The sequence below is a fragment of the Hesperophylax consimilis genome, chromosome 7 (assembly GCF_061612785.1).
Source record: "Hesperophylax consimilis isolate HC1 chromosome 7, BYU_Hcon_1.0, whole genome shotgun sequence".
NCBI lineage: Eukaryota > Metazoa > Arthropoda > Insecta > Trichoptera > Limnephilidae > Hesperophylax > Hesperophylax consimilis.
Window position 1 is genome coordinate 32,933,754 of NC_142842.1, and position 22,227 is coordinate 32,955,980.

The 22,227-nt window shown below is 34.0% G+C and overlaps 1 protein-coding gene across 2 annotated transcripts in view; it reads left to right on the forward strand.

The window, feature by feature from the left end:
- The window catches only part of Nmdar2 (glutamate ionotropic receptor NMDA type subunit 2), a 415,630-nt gene that overhangs the window by 177,477 nt on the left and 215,926 nt on the right, over positions 1 to 22,227 (forward strand). For both annotated transcript variants that reach the window (XM_089633429.1, XM_089633428.1), the window contains one exon: positions 13,979 to 14,126. In XM_089633429.1, coding sequence (XP_089489555.1) covers positions 13,979 to 14,126 — 148 coding nt within the window. The remainder of the gene's footprint in view (positions 1 to 13,978; positions 14,127 to 22,227) is intronic.

Consider the following 22,227-nt stretch of genomic DNA (forward strand, 5'->3'; position numbering starts at 1 on the left):
AGCTACTACTAATCCACTTTAATATGTACATAAAACCAACATGTCAATTTTCAGAATTCCCCGACAAGATCAATATTACCACCCTCAAGCCTTACCTCATTCCCAAATTTAACCCTCGACTAAACTTCATAGTTGGTTAATGTCTGATAGTGTCGCTGCAAATCCGTATCCCACAAATACGGACTAGTCAGAAGGATTTTTTTTCTCACGCTATCACGTGGTAGGGGTTGCCAACGCGCACGGATCGGACCGACGGGGCGCTGGGGGACTACTCCCTCTGACGGGGCCGTGTTGAGTTAAGAGGCGCGAAAGTGGAATGAAAATTGTGATGCCAACTGGTAATGAACGGGAACATGGTCAGCAATTGGGGCGTATAGGATGAAGGCACTTTGGACGTCTGTGAAAATCCACGTGAGGGGGGCGACGGCGTGATATTACGTGAGAATAAGTCCGTAGCTCTATCACTTTATCCAATGGTGTCGACCGGGAAGCTGATGTAAGCCAACTGGAACGCTCCCTTGGCGGAATTACAGCAGCTTCTTTGAGGTGGAGTGTAGGTCTGACAGCACGTGGGAGTTTGAGTTTCATCAGGCGAAACCTACACGACACACTTTTCGCGTTAGTATCATGATATGGGATGCAATTACCTTCCCCATCTAGACTCAGTAAAGTAGTTCGTCCGGAGGAATGGGCGTTGGAGCAATTTCGGAAATGGCGTCATGACTTAATTCGCTTTCTCTCGGACGTGAACGGATCCGCATTGGTCAGGGTACCTTTATGAAATGGGTGGCCAACAGTGGGGGATAGTCTAGCCGCATCGGAGTCAGCGTTTGATTTCTGATCACCATCCACCGCTATCGTATTGGTCAGTGGAGGTGCCAACGAAGTTTAAAAAAATATTTCGATCATATAGGTTACCCCTTCTCCCCCCCCTCTCGTCCCTTCCCTATAAAAGATTGAGTGTCGAGTAACAAAATTAATATATGTTAAAACAGACGGAGGCAACCCCGGAGCTGAGATGGCGAAAACCGTCGCACTATGCATGTCAATACTATACTATACTAATTTGTACAATAACGAAACTTTTCATGTCCTCGGATTTATTTAAGGTCGGAAAGAGCTTAAAAGGAAAAATTTACAAGTGATTACTACTGTATTAGAGTTAGGCGTACTGTAGGAGACAGGAGTAGGTTAAACACGCGGTCTTATAAGAAAGTTTTAAAAAATTTCAATGGTAAGGGGATCATTCAATCTAATTTAAACGAAACAGGATTACCACAAATATATGCATTAATAGCCCGTTCATATCTCATATGAATTTCAAAACCAAAAAAAACACAACGCTGAAAAAAGGGGCATTATTGCGAATTAAATTTTAAGATCTTTTGCCGTATGTTCCATACAGGGATCGAAAGGCTTAGCTAGGGTTTCCTCTTAAGGTAGTCCTTTTAAAGGGCGCCACCAACAGCTTAGGAAAATTGAAGGACAATGACCAGGATGTTACAACATTTTGCAGATCAGACAGGAGAAATAATCATTATTTTAATGTAGGTATAAATGTAGCATGACGGAAAAATTACACGGTGATCACCTAGAGGCTGGCCAATCCCTGCTGCATTGATGCTGAAAACCTAGAAGCCGGCCAATTCTCCCTGGCTACCAACTGAATTAGCCATTGATGCTGAAAACCTACAGGCTGGCAAATTCTTCCTGGCTACCGACTGAATTAGCCATTGATGCTGAAAACCCAGAGGCCGGCCAATTCTTCCTGGCTACCGATTGAATTGGCCATTGATGCTGAAAACCTAGAGGCTGGCAAATTCTTCCTGGCTACCGACTGAATTAGCCATTGATGCTGACAACCTAGAAGCTGGCCGATTCCTGCTGGCTACCAATTGAACTAGCCACTGCTGCAGAAGTCGCCCACGCCATTTACTGTATCGTATGGCGCGATGATGCACAATGTGCTCCAATCTGAAATTATCGCTGAAAGGATTCCGGTTGTATCAGTTTTCTATCTGTGTTTTAAATCCCAATTGTATTGAAATACATACAACTATTTCTTGTGAATTGGGCTGGCTGTAAACATAGGAAGTACCTATAAGCTTCACCCCTTTGTACGTTCTGTATGCCAGTACAATACTTGTAATTAAAATTTGAATTTTGATTCGAATCGTTTTACTTTTATAATGGTTTGGATAGAACACCTCACGGTGTTTTACTTAAATCATTACCAAGTTGAGGACTAATGTGTGCCGGTGCTTATTATTTACAGTCTTTTCTTGTGCAGGCAAACACGTCCCGTACAATATAAGTACCCATGTACCCAAAATAAAACATAATTTCATAAATATTACAATCTCATTTAGTGTAAGCTTTAAAGTTACATGATTTTAAATGTAACCAATTAATAATATCGTATTTCCTAATGATTTTTTTTGCATTAGCTCCACACAGGAGACCCTGATAAAAAAAAATCTTTCAGGTAATATTTTATTTTTATTTTATTTATTTTATTTTATTTATTTATTTATTTAACGCCCAGAGGGCTTTTACATGTGGGTGGTACAAATTTAATGACAGTTTTGAAACATAAGAAAGAAAAGAAAGAAATAATAAAAATAAAATTACATAAGTATATGCGAGAAACAAAATTAAAAATATCAAGAACATAAATTAAAAAATACAGTGATTTGACTGGTTTACAAAAATATAACTTCCATTTAGGAATAGTATTGAAATAGGTCTTTTACATAATCCACAAAATTCGCAAAGTTAATGTTAAATATATCGACATCACCTAAGTATTGGTTTCCCATAGTGTGAAACCGTTGTATTGGGGAGTTCGCAATGTAATTTCGCTTATGTGTGTTGCAGTGGAATAGTGTATTTTGTCGTGTTGTTATTGTAGGTATTCGTAAGTTTATGAGTTGCAGAAGTTCGCAACAGTCGAATTTAGAGTTTAGAATCTTGAATAAAAAAGTTAAATCGTTTATTTTACGCCTGTCTTCCAATGTGTGTATTTTTAGAGTGTTTAATAAGAAATGATATTGTAAATCTTCTAGTGGAATATTTAATTTAAAATTTATAAAACGCAGAAATTTTTTTTGTATTCGCTCAATGTTATTAATGTGAATTTTGTAAGAGGGAGACCAAACTACTGAGTTGTATTCAATTATGCTTCTAACTAGAGATATGTATAACAGTTTAATGGCTTGTATGGAGTTAAAGTTTTTAGTTGTTCTTAATACGAAGCCTAGTGTTTTCATGCCTTTGTTTACAATTTGGTGGATATGATTGGCGAAACTTAGTTTTTCATCCAAAATAATTCCGAGATCTCTCATTTCCGTGACTCTTTCTAAAGCTGTATTGTTAATGGAATATTCAAATAAAACAGGATTTTTATTTCTGCAGAAAGTCAGGGTTTTGCATTTGTCTACATTTAAAAACAGATTATTTTGTACGCACCAATCTTTAAACTTATTAATATTTGATTGTAGTATTTGGCAATGATTTACATCAGTTATTTTTTTGTATAGCTTGATGTCATCAGCAAAGAGCAATACCTCGACATCGTCGAAGCAATTTGTTATATCGTTAATGAAAATGAGAAACAAAACGGGACCAAGGTGACTACCTTGCGGTAGGCCACTGGTCGCACAGAAAGCTTTCGATAGCTAAGATTTTATTTAACAAATAGTTTACGATTAGTTAAATAGCTAGTGAACCATTTTAGCATGTTGTCTCTTACTCCTAGGGCAAATAGTTTTCGGGTTAGTAGTTTATGGGATACTTTGTCGAATGCTTTTGAAAAGTCTGTATATATGCAGTCGACTTGTTTATTTTTTGCAAAAGATTCTAATATAAAGTTTTGAAATATTGTTACGTTAGTTGCGGTTGATCTACCTTTGATAAAACCGTGTTGTTTTTGGTCGATTAGTTTTATTAATTTGGGATAGATTTCATCAAGGACCATTGATTCAAAAAGCTTAGAAAGTACTGACTGTATACAAATGGGGCGATAATTGGTTATGTCAGTGTCGTCTCCTTTTTTGAGGATAGGTGTAATGAAGCTCGATTTCCAGCGGCTTGGAAAATATCCAAGGAATATGTCATCTTTGGGATGTTATGTGTAGGTTTTTTTTAGGGAAAGAGAGGAGAGGAAGTTTTCGGAAGGAACGGTAAGGTAGGGAAGGTTTTGGGGTGGGTAGGATTTTGGGGTCAATGTGTTCAGGTGTGACAGACGTATATCACTCCCACTGTGGTGTAAGGCGATGGGTCGAGAGAGAGTCCGGCTAGAGAGGTAAGAAGGTCTCCCTCATTCAATCTTTCCCGATCCGACTCGCCACGCAGTAGCCAAACTATGGTAGGAAAACATATCCGCCACCAAGACTTCACATCAATAACCTGGGATCCCCTGCCAAGTCACCAAATGAAGCGAACCACTTGGGTTGACTTCTGGCAGGGGTGTTAGTTATCAAATAAATGGTTAGTTATTAAATAAAGGGGTGTTAGTTATTAAATACCCTGGGTAGCGGTCTCCACACTCGCCTCCCAAATTGAGGTTGTCTTTATTTATTTTATTATTTTTTTATTAAAAGTATACAATACAGAATATAGTATATTATATAAAGCATTGTACTCCCAGGAGTTAATAAACTCATTGCGGGAATGATACGCATTACATGAAACATATAGCTGTATGTATTAAATGGACATATGATGGGACATACACAGCATTATTATTTCAGATAGTCATTAATAAGATGAAGTTTGAGCATGTTAGTTTGGGTCTTTTTACATTGACTTGCACATTTGATCTCGTTGGGTAGTTGACTATATTTTGTGTGAGCTATGTATTCTAGGGATCTTAGTCCATATTTTGTTGATTTGATTTTTGGTATATGTAGTTTGTTGTGATTTCTTGTGTTGTGTTGGTGTACGTCGTAATTGTAATAGAGTGTAGTGTTGGAATGTGCCGAGTGTTGAATTACTTGTAATATAGTTTTCGTTATTTCAAAAGTGGGAATGGTATTAAAAGGAAGTATTTGGGTGTTTCTGTAGATGTCTTTGACATGTGTGTCCCAAGGTAAACTGAAAATATTTTGCAGGGCTCTATTTTGGACGACTTGGACTTCTGAAATCATTTTTTTTGTTGCAAATCCCCAGATTCCGGCGAGATATATTAGATGTGAGTGAATCATAGCATGGTTAATCGATTTTAATAGAGAGGGAGGAAGTAACCCGCGAAGTCTATATAAAACACCAGTTATAGGAGTAATTTTGGATAGAACATGTTTAAATTGGTGATTCCATGTGAGTTGTGAATCAATGAAAAGGCCAAGATATTTTGTAACATCAGCCCTTTCAAGGCGGTTATTATCAAGACTTATCTTAAGACTTACATTTTTTTATTTACAAACAGTATGTAATGTGTTTTTTTTTATGTTTAGACTAAGTTTGTTTAATCGCAGCCAGTTTGCTAACTATTAAAATATGTAACTAATTAATATGTAACTCATTAAACCAGGGGGCCTACTCTGTATCTTTCGGGTTAGCAAACCGGTAAGTTTGTGGTTTAACCTTTCCTTGCCGGTGTTATCAACTGATTGAACATCGTCTTTAATTAATAAATTATCTCTCTAAATATACTAAACACAGATTTCAAATTTTAGGTATTCCTCCGCAATACATTTACGTATTGCATTAAGTAATTACAGTATATAAATATTTACCGAGTGTATAGCACCGGAGGATGAGGAATGAACACCGTAAGGGAAGGGTTAATACGCATTTGTGACGTGGCTTAACCGGTGGTAGGACAGTTTCGAAAAATACAGAGTAGCCCCCAGGGTGACGCGGCCGGCCACACGCTAGGGAGGCAAAGATAGGGCCCGCCTCCGAGAGCCGCTGATTTCGTGTTGGCGGACGGGGGTGAAGAAGTCACACTGAACGAAATAAATGAAGTGGTTGTGAGCAAGATGCATTTATCTACTCAGTCACCATATTATTTTACTGAAAGCATTCAAAACGCATTTGGGGTTTAAATTACAATTTTCCATAAGAGTTTTTAAATCGAGTGTTTTAAAATTTTAATAAAGTAATAAACTTCGAAAATCAAATGGAAATTCTATTTGTTTTAAGAAAATACAAACAAAAGTTCCCTATCTTCTCCAATGTTCTCCAATCTTCAGTCAAAAAGCCCTAGGCATACAGAAACATTTACAGAAGCTTCAGTAGTTTACGTTACTTCCAGAAAGCTCCTTTAATAAGGGTAGAACTCGAATGTTTCTGTTCACGGGCTTTAGGCTCTCAAACAGGAATGAACAACTTTTTCAGTATTTTAGTATTAAACATTACTTTTGACTTTTTTCCACTTGTTTAGATTTGACCGGACAAGACCGGTTTCATCTTACAATCGGCGCAATTTTAAGTAGAGCTTTATTTAAAATACTTTGCTTAAAATAGCACCAGTCTAGAGATTTCCGTTGAAAGACACAACCGGTCCAATCCAGTCAAAAAAATAAATTATAAAGATTTTTTAACCAAAAATAGTCTTTAAAATGGATTTCCATTATGAATTAACTGTTTTAAAATTACAAATGATTCATTTTTTTGTCCTAAAAGAAGTAAATAAGTTTAGTACAAACAAACTTCAGATCCTTAAATGCAAACATTTAAAAAATATATAAAACGGTAGTTACATAATCATTCAGATATTTCCCACATATTTCGAATGTAATGTTTATGTAGGTACTGTAAATGTGGGTGTGTTTATACGTTTGTGGGTACGGTTAAGTGGGTTATTTGCTATCCTTTTTCATGAGGCTTCTGTAGTCAAGCTTATGACCTTCCTCAATTTTATCAAGTATATTTGAAACTTGGCAGCTCTGAAATGAATTTTCTATTTATTTGTGTTCTTTAAACGTACATTGTTTTAGTATTGAATTCCGTTGTCAACAGTTATATATCTCCCCGACTCGTTTTTTTTTTAAACGGCTTGAGTTATTGAATGTGGAATCGAGCTACAGGCATTTATTTATCATAATCAATTTTACTACGGGCCTTTTTTTCAGTAATTGAATTATTTTCATCGTCACAGGAAGATTGCTCATTGCTCATCGATCAAGTTTTATTTTAAAATCTAACGTGCCAGAATATAGCTCGCGGGTCGCAGGTTTCTAACAACTGCTGTAGAACTTTCACAATGTATGGCACATTTTGAAGCGCTTATGAGTTTTATAATTCCATTAACATTTGCCGCCTCTTCTTCATAGTAATTACTCCGGGCACTTGACACAATCACTTTTCACGGCACGTCCTGGAGACACGTGGAATTTACCTCAAATGTTAATTATAATGTAAGCCTTGCCACTAAAAACTTATTCAAGCAGGTAGAAGTGGCGTGTCCTGACCAACAATGTTTGCTGTATTTTTTACTTGCTACTAAACATTTTAGAAATAAAAATTATTTGTTCAGAAAGGACTTATTATATTAAACAATATTGTTAAAATTATGATTTGAGATTTTTACGGCCAAAAGTATTATCATGATTCACTTTTATGTTATTATGCCGTACGCGTGTGATTTCCAAGCATAGTCGAGAAAAATGCCAAAAGTTAGTTAGATCATTTTGTTGAGTAAACGGCCTCACGATTATGGAAGAAAACACACTGGAAAACAAAACTTATCGCCCCCTGAGGGACGGATATATTAATTGTTCTAGATAGTGAGGATCATTTATTATTCAAGAAATTCATAATTCCAATTTAAAGTACGTATTAAGTATTATATAATAAACAAATAGTGTAATTTAAAATATGTATTTCTTATTAACCTGATAACTGGCCTAAATTATAAACTTATTCAACAATATATACCCAATAACCCGTCCTGATTTCTGCTTCACAAAATAATCTATAATAATTTTAGTATTTTCCATTTTTAAATTATTTCATGTCTACTTCAGTAGTTTTTAAACAGAATAGCTTTTTTAAATAACTGTAAAGGCGATGCCATACGTAGTAATGCAAAATCATGTGTTTTTGGTTTGAAAGTTTGGTCGCCTAGAAATGTTTTAGATGCTTTAATTAAATACTGCGAGTAGAATAAATCTTGGCCTTTGAAGTAATTGAGTATTTTTTAGATAAGTTTTTTTAAAAGCCCAAAAAAAATAGTGTAAAGGCCTATAAAAACTGCTTTAAAGTTCAAAATCTCCTACTTACGAACCCATTTTTGGTTATGATTTTATTGTATAATGTGGCAAATTAAGTTATTTATAAAATGATCGGAAAAAAAATATGCCTGAACATCCACAAAATAAAATAAAAGGCACTTTTTGGCCATGTTTTTTTCTTGCATAATTCAAAACAGGCGGATAGTGTTAAGCGGGAATTTAAACCTTATCGCCATCTACGTAAGGGTTGTTGTTGATAGCGGCTCAATTTAAAATATTACACGACGTAGTGCGTCGCCTTAACACCACCTCACAGATACAAAAATAAATGTCGGCGTTTAGAGTCGGAACTACAAAATTATACTCCAAAACTAGTTTTCTCTTAAGGCGATGCACTACGTCGTGTAATATTTTAAATTGAGCCGCTATCAATAACAACCCTTACGTAGATGGCGATAAGGTTTAAATTCCCGCTTAACACCATCCGCCCGGTTTGATTTATGCAAGAAAAAAATATGGCCAAAAAGTGCCTTTTATTTTATTTTGTGGATGTTCAGGCATAAATATTTAATGTTTTTTCGATCATTTTATAAATAACTTAAATTGCCATATTATACAATAAAATCATAACCGAAAATGGGTTCGTAAGTAGGAGTTTTGAACTTTAAAGCAGTTTTCATAGGCCTTTACATTATTTTTTTCTGGGCTTATAAAAAGACTAATCTAAAAAATACTCTACTATTTCAAAGGCCAAGATGTATTTTATACACGCAGTATTTTTTTTAATTTTTTTATTATATTTATTTATTATATAAGTACATTTTTGTTTATTTGTTACAATATATGATCAAATATTTAAAGACTCCTCTTCCATAGAAGCATTAGCTTGTGGCTGGAAGAGGAGTGTACATTTTTTTATTACAATAAGTAGGTAATTAAAAATAAAATTATTTTAAACTTATTTGAAGTGATTTATTCTTAAGATTAATTCAATTGGAAACATTTTTATTTTTTGTAAGTTTGTCTTTAAAATATTTTTTCACAGTGTTTATTTTAATTAAAGCAACTGAAATATTTCTAGGCCACCAAATTTTCAAACCAAAAACACCTGATTTTGCATTACTACGTATGGCATCGCCTTAAATTCAAAAGAAGTAAACCTGCAAAATTAACAATTATTATTTTCGTTCTAAAATCAACACTTAGAAGGAATCCATTATTTTTACAACTGCTGAATTTTACCGTTTTTGTCCAGTTAAAATGGCTTCGTCAGACTCTGTTACTTGGTCAGTGACCTTTCTTTATTTCAAACGAAACTTTTTTTGCTTCCGTTGTAAAGTTGGTATTTTTTCCAATCTTGTTATTTTACGAGGGGGCAAATCTCACCCCTATATTTTTGAGAGTAATCGGTTTTAAGAAAAACTTTTCATGTCTACTTTAAATATCTAGTAGAGGCTATTACAAATAAAAGCTAATTGAAAAAATACAATTAAAAAAAAGTTACTTGTTAACTTTTCTCGAAGCAGTTGTGTTGGCATTTAAATCAATATGAAATGATTAAGCAAAAATGTATTATTATTAATTAGTATGTAAAAGAATCCTATATATGTACAACTACACATATAGATAATCCAGAAGTTTCAATTGTTCCTATTATATATATACTTACCTATTGCCTAATGTCATTCTATTTTCCTTATAATTAGTGTAACTCGCTCACCAAGCACAAGAACCAGTTTCTTCTTTTGTGAAATTGCGAATATAAATATATTTTATAACTTTATGTACTTATATAACATCACTGTACCCACTTATTTATATGAAAAAATATATATATATACTGAAAACTAGTAGAAAGTAAAAATTAAGTTAGTATCTAGTTAGTATATATATTTTTTTAAATTCAATTCATAACACTGGTCGACATTTATTTTTTTAAGTGCAGTCCCTTAAGCATAGCTAATTTTTTTATATGTATTTAGTATCCATAAACACGAAATGAATCAAAAAAAAAATTTGATAGGTCAGGTTTTTTTATTATTTAACATTTTTTTTACATTATTCTTCCATAGTATGACGGGTATTTACTTAACAAAATTTCAAAACTAATTCAATTTAATTTTTTTTGCTCCTGATTTGCGCTTGTGAGTATCTTGAGAGTCTCTCCACAGGGTCCAGCAATAGTCTGCTAGCATAGATGGACTCCACTTTCCTTGGTATCACTTTTCCATAGCCGCAATGTCCTGGTGAAATCGTTCGCCGTGCTCCCCACTGACATCTCCCATATTTTCGGGGAAAAAATTCAAATGAGAGTGAAGGAAGTGTATTTTTAGTGACGTGTTACATCCCATATTTTTATAGGCCATGTACATTTCAGACACAATGCTGATATGGTCTTCACTTTTATGAGTTCCAAGAAAGTTTTCGACAACATTCTTGAAGGCTGACCAAGTGGCTAGCTCGACTGGTCTCAACACTGTTATAAAATTTGGATCAGTCAAGACCTCCCTTATTTGTGGTTCCACGAATATTCCTTCTTTAATTTTGCCTCGCTGAACTTAGGAAACTTTTGCTTTAAGTAAATCATGCCATTTCCATCCTTAGACAAGTCTTTTACAAAAAATTTCATCAAACCCAATTTAACGTGTAAGGGTGTAAGTAAGATATCTTTAGATTTTACTAAGGGAGCATGTTGAACATTCTTCGTGCCAGGTTTAAGGTGCTTTCTAGTAGGCCAGTCCTTCTTGGCATAATGGTTTTTCCTGTCTCTGCTGTCCCACTCGCACAGAAAACAACAATACTTTGTGTATCCCGCTTGCAGTCCTATTAGGAGCCCTATTATTTTTAGATCACCACATATTTTCCATTCGTATTTTATGTATATATATTTTTTGTTAACAGCAGCTTGTTGTCATAGTTCTCTTTCATGTTTGCAGCATGACCAAGTGGAATGGATGGTCAAAAAATCAAAAAAATCAATGATAACTCACGAATAAATATGAATTAATACACATTTTAGTAAAAATTAAAACCCATAGAAACCTGACGTGATAGAAAAAAACTAATCACATATCTGAAATCAGCGTGAAATTTCCTGTCAGATTTGGCTACTTTCGTTAAAGGGACAAAAAATGTGTTGACCAGTGTAATCAGTCGAGTGATTTTCGGTATATTATGCCGAGTTTGCAAAACGTCTTGAGTGATCGCAAGCCATAATATTCCATTTTTGACTAGCAGAATTCGCGCATTTCTGATTTTTAATAATGATTTTATAAATTCAAAAAAAATATGATAAACGTAAAATATAAGTAAATTCACTGGCTATATAGCACTATAATCTTTTTATATGTGTCTCCGTATTGAAATTCAGAGGTATGATTTCTTTTAAATGATGACGAGTAAACTCGAACGCAAATCATTTACATATCACTCAAGTCATATTCCAGATATTGACGCAACCGCTCGAGTAGTGAAAATAATTATTAAATAATTACATATTAAGCTCAAAAAGTCGTACCCAAATAATATTATAATGAATATTACTTAATCACCACTTTGGCGTTTAGCATTCACATATTTTCACGGGAATCATGTCGAAGAATTTCTGTGGAAATTTCTAAAACTTGCAAACAGTATTTTTAAAATTACTTTAAAAAAAATTTTATGGCAACTAATTTTTTAAGGTTTTAAATTGAAAAAATAAACTTTGAATCAAATTTAGTTATCAAAAAAACTAAACTTTCTTTTACCTTTTATATATTTAAAAAAATACTGATTAGCAGTTGCCCACTAGTTTTGCCACATCAAAGAGTGAAACATATATATTTATTTTTAAAAATATATTAAAATGTTAACAATTGTTACGGAAGCTTTTTTATTATTGTGTCGCAAAGGTCATAGACCTCATTGAATGTTTTTATAAAATCGTTTCATAAAGATTCAGGCCACGGAGGGGCTAAATAAACAGTTCAAACCGCTCTTTCTGCATTTTTATAATCACATTTGCCGGAATTCATAAAACTCTCACGTGAGCTAGGGGATGATCTAACGAAGCCTGGGGTTGGTAAGGGAGCATTTGGGGCGGAAAAGGGAAGAGGGAATGAAAGTAAGAACGGCACCCTTAAAGGTTTGAGCGGCAGAACATCTGGGAAAGGTGCAAGAAGTACGGGAGTGCCGACTTTGTTCTGGCACATTTTGGGATTATGTAATATGTGCAGAAGTTTCGTATCACCTGGTAGAACAAAATATACTCTGAAACGATAGTGGAAGGTCTTAATTAGAAAATAATATATTACTCTAGTAGATTTCGTTCTGTTTTCAAAAGTTGATAATTTTTTTTTGCAAAATCAGTGATGATTTTGTTTATGTGAAAAGGTACCGTACAAGAGACAGGAACCGTTCTCATCTGTCCAAAGCCAGTGGGACTGTGAATTATATTAGTATGTTAGAGACTAAATGGAGTGGAGATGGGAAGAAGTTGGTGAAGAGGAATGCTTTGAAGTACCTGGTTATTCAGATCTGGTTATCAAACACGGCTTAAATCATTTCGAGCATTGTTTTGATTCTGAATAAAGGACCAGGACGTTTCTTAGTGTACCTAAGTACCAATCTGTAACTTGCCGCAAATATATTGAATACATATATGACATGAAACGTATACTGAATCGTTTTATATTTTTATAACATATGAAGTCTATTTTGGTTACGTTTTATCCGTCCTCCACACACGCGACCAAATTCTTGTTTAAGTGTATATATTATTTAAATTTATTAATTTTACATAATACATATCATTCAATGAGCTATAATAATGTTAGGTATTCACAGCATCCCCAAAAAGACATTGACCCTCAATACCTAAACGCCTCCCACGTCAAGTTAATGTAAAATAAATCATCAATCAAAATATCTATTTTTTTTAAATACGAGTACCTTAAAATAAATATATTCTTTGTACCTAATGAGTAGTCCGCAAAGGACCACTCCATTATTCCTTCCCTGGTGTAATTGATGAGGTCCACGGGGTGATGCCTGAGGCGCTAGATAGGCTCACAGTTTGGGATGTTCCCATTTGATCTCCGATCACACGAAATAAAAATAAGTCATTAAATTTTAACTAAGCCATCGGGCGTCAGTAAAAACTTTTTAAAGATAGAATACATTGTATAGGAACGTTTAAGATAATCGATAAAATGGAACGTATATAATATGTGAATTATACGAAAATTATCTAAGAAGCTTATTTAAACCTGTGTAATATACGATGTACTTTGATTAATAGTTCTTTTATCCGGTTTTTGATGGCTACACCCAGATTAAACACCGAAAACCACATTTATTCAACTAAATATTATACTGAAATACCGGCTCTAAGAGGATCAATGTGCGCAAAACGGTATATCTTCAGCTCATAACAACCTACACGTCGGTTGGCTGCTCGGGATGATGATGATGCAAAAACATGCAATTTCGTAGGCTTTTTAAATTAGGTATAAAAATGTGACGCCGCGTGCACATGATGCGATTCTATTTGTATTAAGAAAATTACCTTCAAACTCAATGAATGTAAATGATTTTCTATTTCATGTAAAATAACAATTCCCTGATGAGGGCACTGTAACGCTGTCTGAAACGTTGGCTAAAGAAGGAAGAAGCGTAACACGGCATAGTAACCCTTAACTTAATAACGCTAATACTTTTGGCAGGGATGTGTACAGGGGTATCTTAAATGGTATCCTACCTAAAGCAATAACATTTTTGATTTCTCAATTAAAGGATCTAAATCAAGTGCATTTTTGCAGGTTCTTCAAGTACCTTCGAAACGTGTCTGTGGAGGGCGACCAAGGGAAGCCAAATGTGGAATTCACGGCGGACGGTGACCTGAAAGCAGCGGAGTTAAAGATCATGAATTTGCGTCCGGGAGTATCCAAGCAACTGGTTTGGGAAGAGGTAAGTTTCACACAAAATACATATTTATTTATCCGTAGTTAATAATAAAGACAGAAAGACTTATTTCATGTATCTATGCAAAAAGAAATTACTTTGTGCACTTTTATTGTTAACTAGGTGACGGGCACCCAGCGTTGTTGGGAGACTTATAAATTGTTTGGAGTAAAGGTTTGAGGTTGTGAATTTCAGTGTATCCACCTATCGGGTCCAAAACTATCATATGCTTCAAGCTAGAACCAACCATACGCATTCACAAAATTCATTGAAATCGGTTAAGCCATTTTCAACACAGTGACCTGTATGTCTTTTAAGATGCGTGGAAAACTTTCATAGTATATCGATACAATAGATTTAAGTGCTTTATAGTTGGCAGGTTCTTGTAAGGCATCACAAAAAGCATTCATTATATGTCACATAATAACGAATCGAGGTCAATTTCAGGCTACATTTAGACGTGGCAGAATTATCAGCGCAAATATTGGCGGCTTTTCAAAGGGGCAGAATCCAACAAATCAATCGTTTCAAAATTCAATGCTCGATCAACTGAATGCTTACGAGTCATTGCATAGCGCGCTGATTCTTTGGATGAACCGCATTACGAATTCTTCACTCATGTGAACGAATGTACCAAAATCGATACACTGTGACACCTTCCAAACGAATCACTTACGTCTGAATCGGCCTTGTACTTTTGTCTTTCTTTATATACATTATTGTATAAAAGTGGGCTTTTTGCATTTAAGTATGGCATTTTTTCCAAACAAACCTTTTTCCAAACAAAGGAATTAGCAAATATACAAATTGACGATTTGCGTTTGTAGTTTTTTTTATATTACACAGGGGAACCTGAGAAAAATAATTTTCCTACAGGGCCTACGTCATCTTTGAGAATGATGTGTGGAGGGTTTTTTAAAGGAAGGAGAGAATGACCGCACGCTGGCTGAGTTGACATCGCGCTTGGGTTCCACCCAGGCGTATTGTTTTTAATACCTCAGCTGCCTAAGTCCTCCATCACAACACAATCAATATTTTAAGCTTACTGTGGTGGTAGTAGGAGATTTTCAAATATTGTCAGGTTATTCGTAACCCTAGAACCCTATTTGTCTCCCCAAACCAGTATCTCCCGATAGATGCCGCCACGTAGATGGTGGGTAGTCACATCCCCTGCTAAGTCACCGAGCGTAGCGAAGCACTAGGGGTGACTTATGGCATAGGTGTTAATTATCCAATAAATGGTTCCCGGGCGGCGGTACCCACACCTGCCTCCCAAATTTTTCAAATAATATTATCATTCTGTTTTTAAAAAAAAAAACTTAAAAAACCATTTTTAACTTTAGTCGTGTTAGGATTTGTAAATTGAATAAGGTAGTGACTTCAACGTGTAGTATGCGGAAGGTGGATTATGTCATTATTTTTGCTAACTTTGGGGCGTAAACCACATCCGACCAAGGGAATAAGAGCCGTCAAAAGTTTATTTGTTTCAGTGTAGTTTAATTTCATTGAATAAACATTAGAGTTGAGTTCCCATTGAAATGCATTATTCATTCTTATATTTGTTTGTTACTGTGTATTTATGCGAATGTGAAAGAAATGAACCAGTAAACAAATTTATATTTCGTGAGGTTTTTGTATTTTATATAGATCTCCGTTTTATCTCATTTGAAATTGTAATGGGGTTGTTTAATGTGTAATAAAAAACGTTGTTTTCCTAACGTCGCTCAAGTTTCAGCAGTAGTTTTCCAAAACTTATTTATTATGGAACAATGAGTTGTGTGAAAATAACAATATGGTAATTTTTTTATTGTTAAATTGAATTTTCTCAGCATTGATGTTACGAGACGAAAATGATTTTGTTAACTTGTAAATCCACACAGTTAATTAATTCGCGATGCTATTTTAACAAAGTATTTCTTTGTTTTTATTCCACCTTAAAACAACCACTCATTGTGTAAGATTCAAGAGGGAAATGAATACGAAGGTTAAAATTTGAGGCAAACCTTTCAGTCCGCAGCATTTTCTACATTTTAGATTTTTTTTTGGCATCTCTCAAAATTCTAACAGTAAACCATGAAAGTTTTTTATTCTGTTTCCTGGTTTAGGCTGGCCGCATACATACGTTTTCCGTATTTGATTTCCGAATTCGTTTTCCGTATTCGGAATTCCGTGAGACTAGCGCAAACGTTCGTTTTTCTTAATTCGAATGTATAAACGTCAGTACCAGTGTTGCCAACAAGGGCGATATATCGCCATTTGGGCTACTTAGCGCGAGAATCGGCGCCGAAGAAATCTAAAAGGCGTAGAAACCTAACCTAACCTAACCTAACAGCAAATTCGGCTACTTTACGCTACCTTATGTATGAGAAACGGCGATATTAGGTCAAGATCCGTTGGCAACACTGAATTACGAACGGAAATTTCCGTACGTTTGCGTCGGCACAAACAAACTGTATGCAATAGCTGCGTTCCACATGACGTCATTAGGTTTTTTCCATTCGGTTTCTCCGAACGCGCCGGCTCGCATTCGGAACGTGCGTAAGGAATTTGTTCCGTTCGGAACTAAAACGAACGTGTGCGGCAGTTAATGTATTTTCTACTGATTCCGTGCATTCGGATGTCCGAATACGGAAAACGAATTCGGAAATCGAATACGAAAAACGTATGTATGCGGCCAGCACTATGATAAGTCGATATTTTTTGTTCTTTGTGAGGGATATTGATAGAAACATGGAACAAAAAATAACGTTTTTTACAAAAAACTACTTTGTAAACTATCTGTGTAACCTCCACGCCGTTTCCAAGGGATGGGCGCAAATAACGGACCGATAACAAAACTCGGTCTTATCATGCACTCCTTGCGTCGTTCTGTTACTATGACTCTTGTTGAGGTCCGATTTAAGTACCTGATTCACTCGATCGTGCCATGTCTTCTTCGGGCTTTTTCTATCACTTACTTTAACGTCATATTCGCACTCCTTTCTTCGTTGATTCGCTCTAGACGCCCCAATCAACTAAGGGTCTCTTTCTCAAGTTTTCTCATTACATCGGCCTTGCATCTTTTACGATTCTCCCCATTTCTCACATGATCATAATGTACGTGGTTTTAACTCACGTACTCCTCAGTCATTTCTACAGCATTTGGTCATCTTTCAACCTTTCTCTGTCAGTCAGCCTTCATCGTTGACTACTAGCTTCGCTTATTTGGAAACGTTTTGTTGTTAGCGCCAACCACTCAACATTTCTAGCTATATTTCGGGTCCTTTTTTAACTAGGTAGTTAATGTTCAAACCTTTAATGCCTAAATGTAGGTCATTTGCTTTATAACATTATTATTATAAATAGTGAAACATTTTAAGCTTCATCAAAAGTAAAACACTGAAATTTGGAAAATTAGTTAATTAACATAATAGAGCGAGGATCACTCAAAATATCCATCAGGCACACTCCATTTACCATTTAAAATGTAGGCAATTATTATAGAGACATCCACATTAAGCTGTCAGTGGGCTTTTTCGAAGCTTTCATCTTTCAATGGGAGATGTGACATGTATTTGTTATAAAAATGTTCATAAAATAATTGAAAATAATTTACGCTAAATAAATTGACATTCAAACAAATATACAGAAGTTTTACATCAGTGAAGAAATTCCTATTTTTCCAGGGGAATTATTTCAACATGCATTTTTAACGGTGTAAATTTCTCAACATTTTTTCATTGTGTTACTTTACAAAGGCATTTTACTAGCGAGTTGTTAGGGTTCATTTTTTAAACATTTTCCCTGAAGAAAATATTTGTTCTAGTAATTTTTTCAGGACCTATGTCATCTTTGGAGATGCAGTTTGGGGGTTTTCTTTAGGAAAAGAAGGAGAGGAAGTACTGTGAAGGAAAAGGGTATGAGGGATGAGTAGGAATCTAGGGATCAATGTTTTGTGTGGATCTGCAGTGCAAGGCGATGGGTCAAGAAACATAAGTTGGAGAAGTGAAAGGTAAAAGTCTCCCCAAACCAACCTCTACCGATCCGGCCCGCAACGTAGATGTTGGGTGGTCACATCCCCGTTTTTCAGTCCGGTTCCGGTTCACTGCCGGTAGACATATTTTAGTGGCCCATTCATGGACCCAATTATTTTATTTGAATACAATAAAACATGTTGAAGCCCAAAAATTATATAAATGGATGTTATAATGTAAAGTAATAACATCATTTTACAAACATGGATGTTATGATACAAAGTAATAACAAAAATGTATATACCTGGATGTTATAATACAAAGAGATAATTTACGTACATGGATGTTATACACGGAATACATTACAACTACAATACTCATTCATTCTACACTCAATCAATTTAATTACCTTTCAGATAAAACAAAATATATCCTTATTCCCTAACTTAGCTGTATAGTATGTATTTAATTAATAAGTGTGATGTATTTACTAATAATTTCTCAAATTTTTCATCTTCTTATAATTCTCTAACTTTTCCATCCTCTTCTTGCAACCCAAACTAGCTATACATCATTTTTCTTATTTTTCTATTTTATATTATAGTTATGTATAGATCCTATGTCCGCAAACTGTAAAATTCACCCGCCATAACTCAGGGTCATCCCTAGCATGGAGGGTGAAATATAACAAAAAACCGCTTGTACTCTCTAAATCATGTATCAATAAAATAAATAAATAATACAAAGTAATAATTTACGTACATGCATGTAATAACACAAAGTAATAATTTACATACATGGATGTTATAATACAAAGTAATAATTTACACACATGGATGTTATAAAACAAAGTAATAACAAAAATGATAATGCATTATTTGAAAGGCTATCTTTTAATGAGCACTTTTACATTTTTTGTTCGATTAGTATGAATAAAACATGTCTTGTATGTTTATAGTGTCATTGGATAGATGTGATAATGTTCAAGTTTATTATTTATAAATTTTTATTTATCGTTAAAAACAATACAGGATTATAAACAATGTACTATTCCAGTTAAAATTAGATATATAAGAACAGTTCTAAAAAATGTGCATTTTGGCACAGTAATAAACATAACAATACTTCTATTTATATTTAAGTTGAATGCAAACCTGCCTAACCTGCCTAACCAGTCACTAGGTGAACTTGTATTGAGGCAGCATTTTTTAACAAAATTAATTAAAACGATATCTATGGTTTACCAATACATATAAAATAAAGGGTTCCTAAAAAAAAATATTTATTAGTAGGTACCTACAAACTTTACTCTTCGTCTATAGAACAATAATTTCAAACAAAAATCGCTAGTCGTAGATGAGTACGACCTGTGTTAATTTTCATAAGTAATTTTTTGCTTATGAAAGATAATGATTTTTATTTATTTATTTCTATTATTTTTCATTCACAGTTTACAAGTTTTGTAAACACACCAATAGGAGAACCTGTGTTGAGGTGTTTGCATGTTTTTGAAAAGTATTATTATGTTATTATTTTTAATCCTGAGCAGTTTTTGTTTATAAATACTTTCAACATCACGAATCCTTCAAATATAATTTCCCGTCATTTTTCAGGGGTCTACGCTAGTACGATAATAAAAATCTTGTTAGAAATGGATATTATGTAAATATCCTGGATTTCAACTCTGGGACCATTCGTGAAAAAAATTAAGAAATAATTTTATTAATTAGTATTTAAGAGCAATTTAATTTACCCGCCACTTGTGACGTGTATTTGAGTAACATATTACGCACCGAGTTTTTCTGCCTAAGATTTTACTATTAAGCAATACTTCATGCTACTTTTAATTGGTGAAATATTGAGAAGATGTTTCTTAAAAATAAAACAAAGATATATTATAAATCAGATCTCGTTTATTAATCTTTACGCGGATATACTTAGAACACTAGAAATTACCGTTTAATTAAAAAAAAAATTATGCTAATTTAAAAATATCAAAACTTTTTGCAATCATTTTTTTTAAGCTTAATCATCCTTTATCACGACTGATACCTGATATATTGAATTATTTCGCGGATAAGAGATAAGCCGCCATAGCTCAGTGGTCAGAGCTGTCGACCGGAAATCGAAAGGACACGGGTTCAAGTCCCGTTGGCGTCATGTATCTTTTATCAGGAGATTTTTCAATGTGGATGAGTGTTTCAGGCTAATAATTATTGCTTATAAAATTAATTGTTACCCTTTGTGCTATGCATAAAAAATCTTATCTTAAACATTAGTTTACCAAAAAAAATATAAATTAATATTTGACAGGTTCAAGTATCTTCACCAAAAAATGTAGATAATTTGTCTCGACGCCATCTAGTGAGAAAGTTAGCACTTACAATGCCTTTCTCATATAAAATAAAGTTGGTTGTTTTCGGGTGAAAAAATGTAATAAGCAGTAATTGTTGAATGAATCACTAGTATATATTGAATTATTTCGCGGATAAGAGATAAGCCGCCATAGCTCAGTGGTCAGAGCTGTCGACCGGAAATCGAAAGGAGACGGGTTCAAGTCCCAAGTTGGCATCATGTATCTTTTATCAGGAGATTTTTCAATGTGGATGAGTGTTTCAGGCTAATAATTATTGCTTATAAAAATAATTGTTACTTTCATATTCGTCAATAATAGCAACTCAAAATACAGCATCAAGCTTGCTTCTCTAAATAAATGATCTACTTACTCAATTAACCTAACATGACATATATTTAATTTGACTATGGGATAACCAACTATCAGTTAGATGACGTTATTGCACAGGCGTGAATTTAACGTACCAATATTTCAGTACCAAAATTACACATGAGTATGAACCAAAAAACCCTGATAACCTGACCTGACTTTTTTTCAATTTAAAATTTATTTTACTCAAACCTAAACACTCTAAACTTTAAACCTACAAATAAAACTCAACAAATGCACAATAATTATATTTACAAAGGCATAAGATATTTTAATAGTCTTCTCGAAGAAGTGAAAAAAATACCAGATTTTATTTTATTAAAAAAAAAGGTCAATTTTATCTTTAAAAAAATTAATATCACCTTTCAAATGTTATTACTTCAATTCATGTTACAACCAAAATTAACGTCACAATCCTCATTTAAGTTTATTTTTATTGTACTGTATTTATGTTAATTACTGATATAAATATGAAATAATTGTGAAATAACTCCTACGCCAAGCTCAAGAGCTAGCACTCTTCACTCTTCATTGGAGTAGAAATTCAAAAACATACGTTTTTGACTATTACCTATTATTATTACTTAATTTTATGTACAGTGTAACAATGTTATAAGTTAAACAATAAAAAAAATAAAAACGGTTTTTTTACCTCTCTAATTTCAGTAGGTGCAATAAGTAGATGGAATTCTCTCCATCTGTAATTTCGTACTAGTGTAATTCCCACCATATGTATTTCTGGCATGGGTTTGTGAAATTTACGTCTGTGTAGTTTTGTCCTAAAACCTCTTTCATATTCAACGTGTATATCATTTCTGGTAGGTACATTATAACTTCGTGCCATTTCAATAATTATTTAGCCAACAAACCCCGCATTAAATTCCTAGAACAGTATATTAGATCGAGTTTCAATTTAATTGAAATGAGTTAATTTAATCAAATTTTGATATATCTTCATTCATCAAGTTCCAATATCTAGCATCATCACAGTGTTCCAATATCTAGCATTATTATAACTTACTCCTCTCAGCAAATATATTTCAAAAAAATTCTTTCCTTTATTCGTAAAATATATATGTATCCAGTTTTTTACATGCTTTTCGACTACCACACTAGACGCATGTCTATTGTGTAACATTATTTCTTGAGGGCCCTTGCCACGTCTAAAAAACTCCTCCGCTTCTGATACTGTTGTATTCCTGTTTATACGGTACGGAATTATAGTACTAATATGGTATCAATACTATAATTTCTCTAGTAAACAATCTTCTAGCCACTCAAATAAATTTTGGTCTCCCAATATGCTTTATCCTTCAGGCGTATAATAAAGGAGCCCCTTTGGAGATGAGTTATCATTAGATCCTTGCAATATTTCCATTGACTCCGAATGTTTTTCTAGAAATCTTCTTTCCAATTCAATACTTTTTCA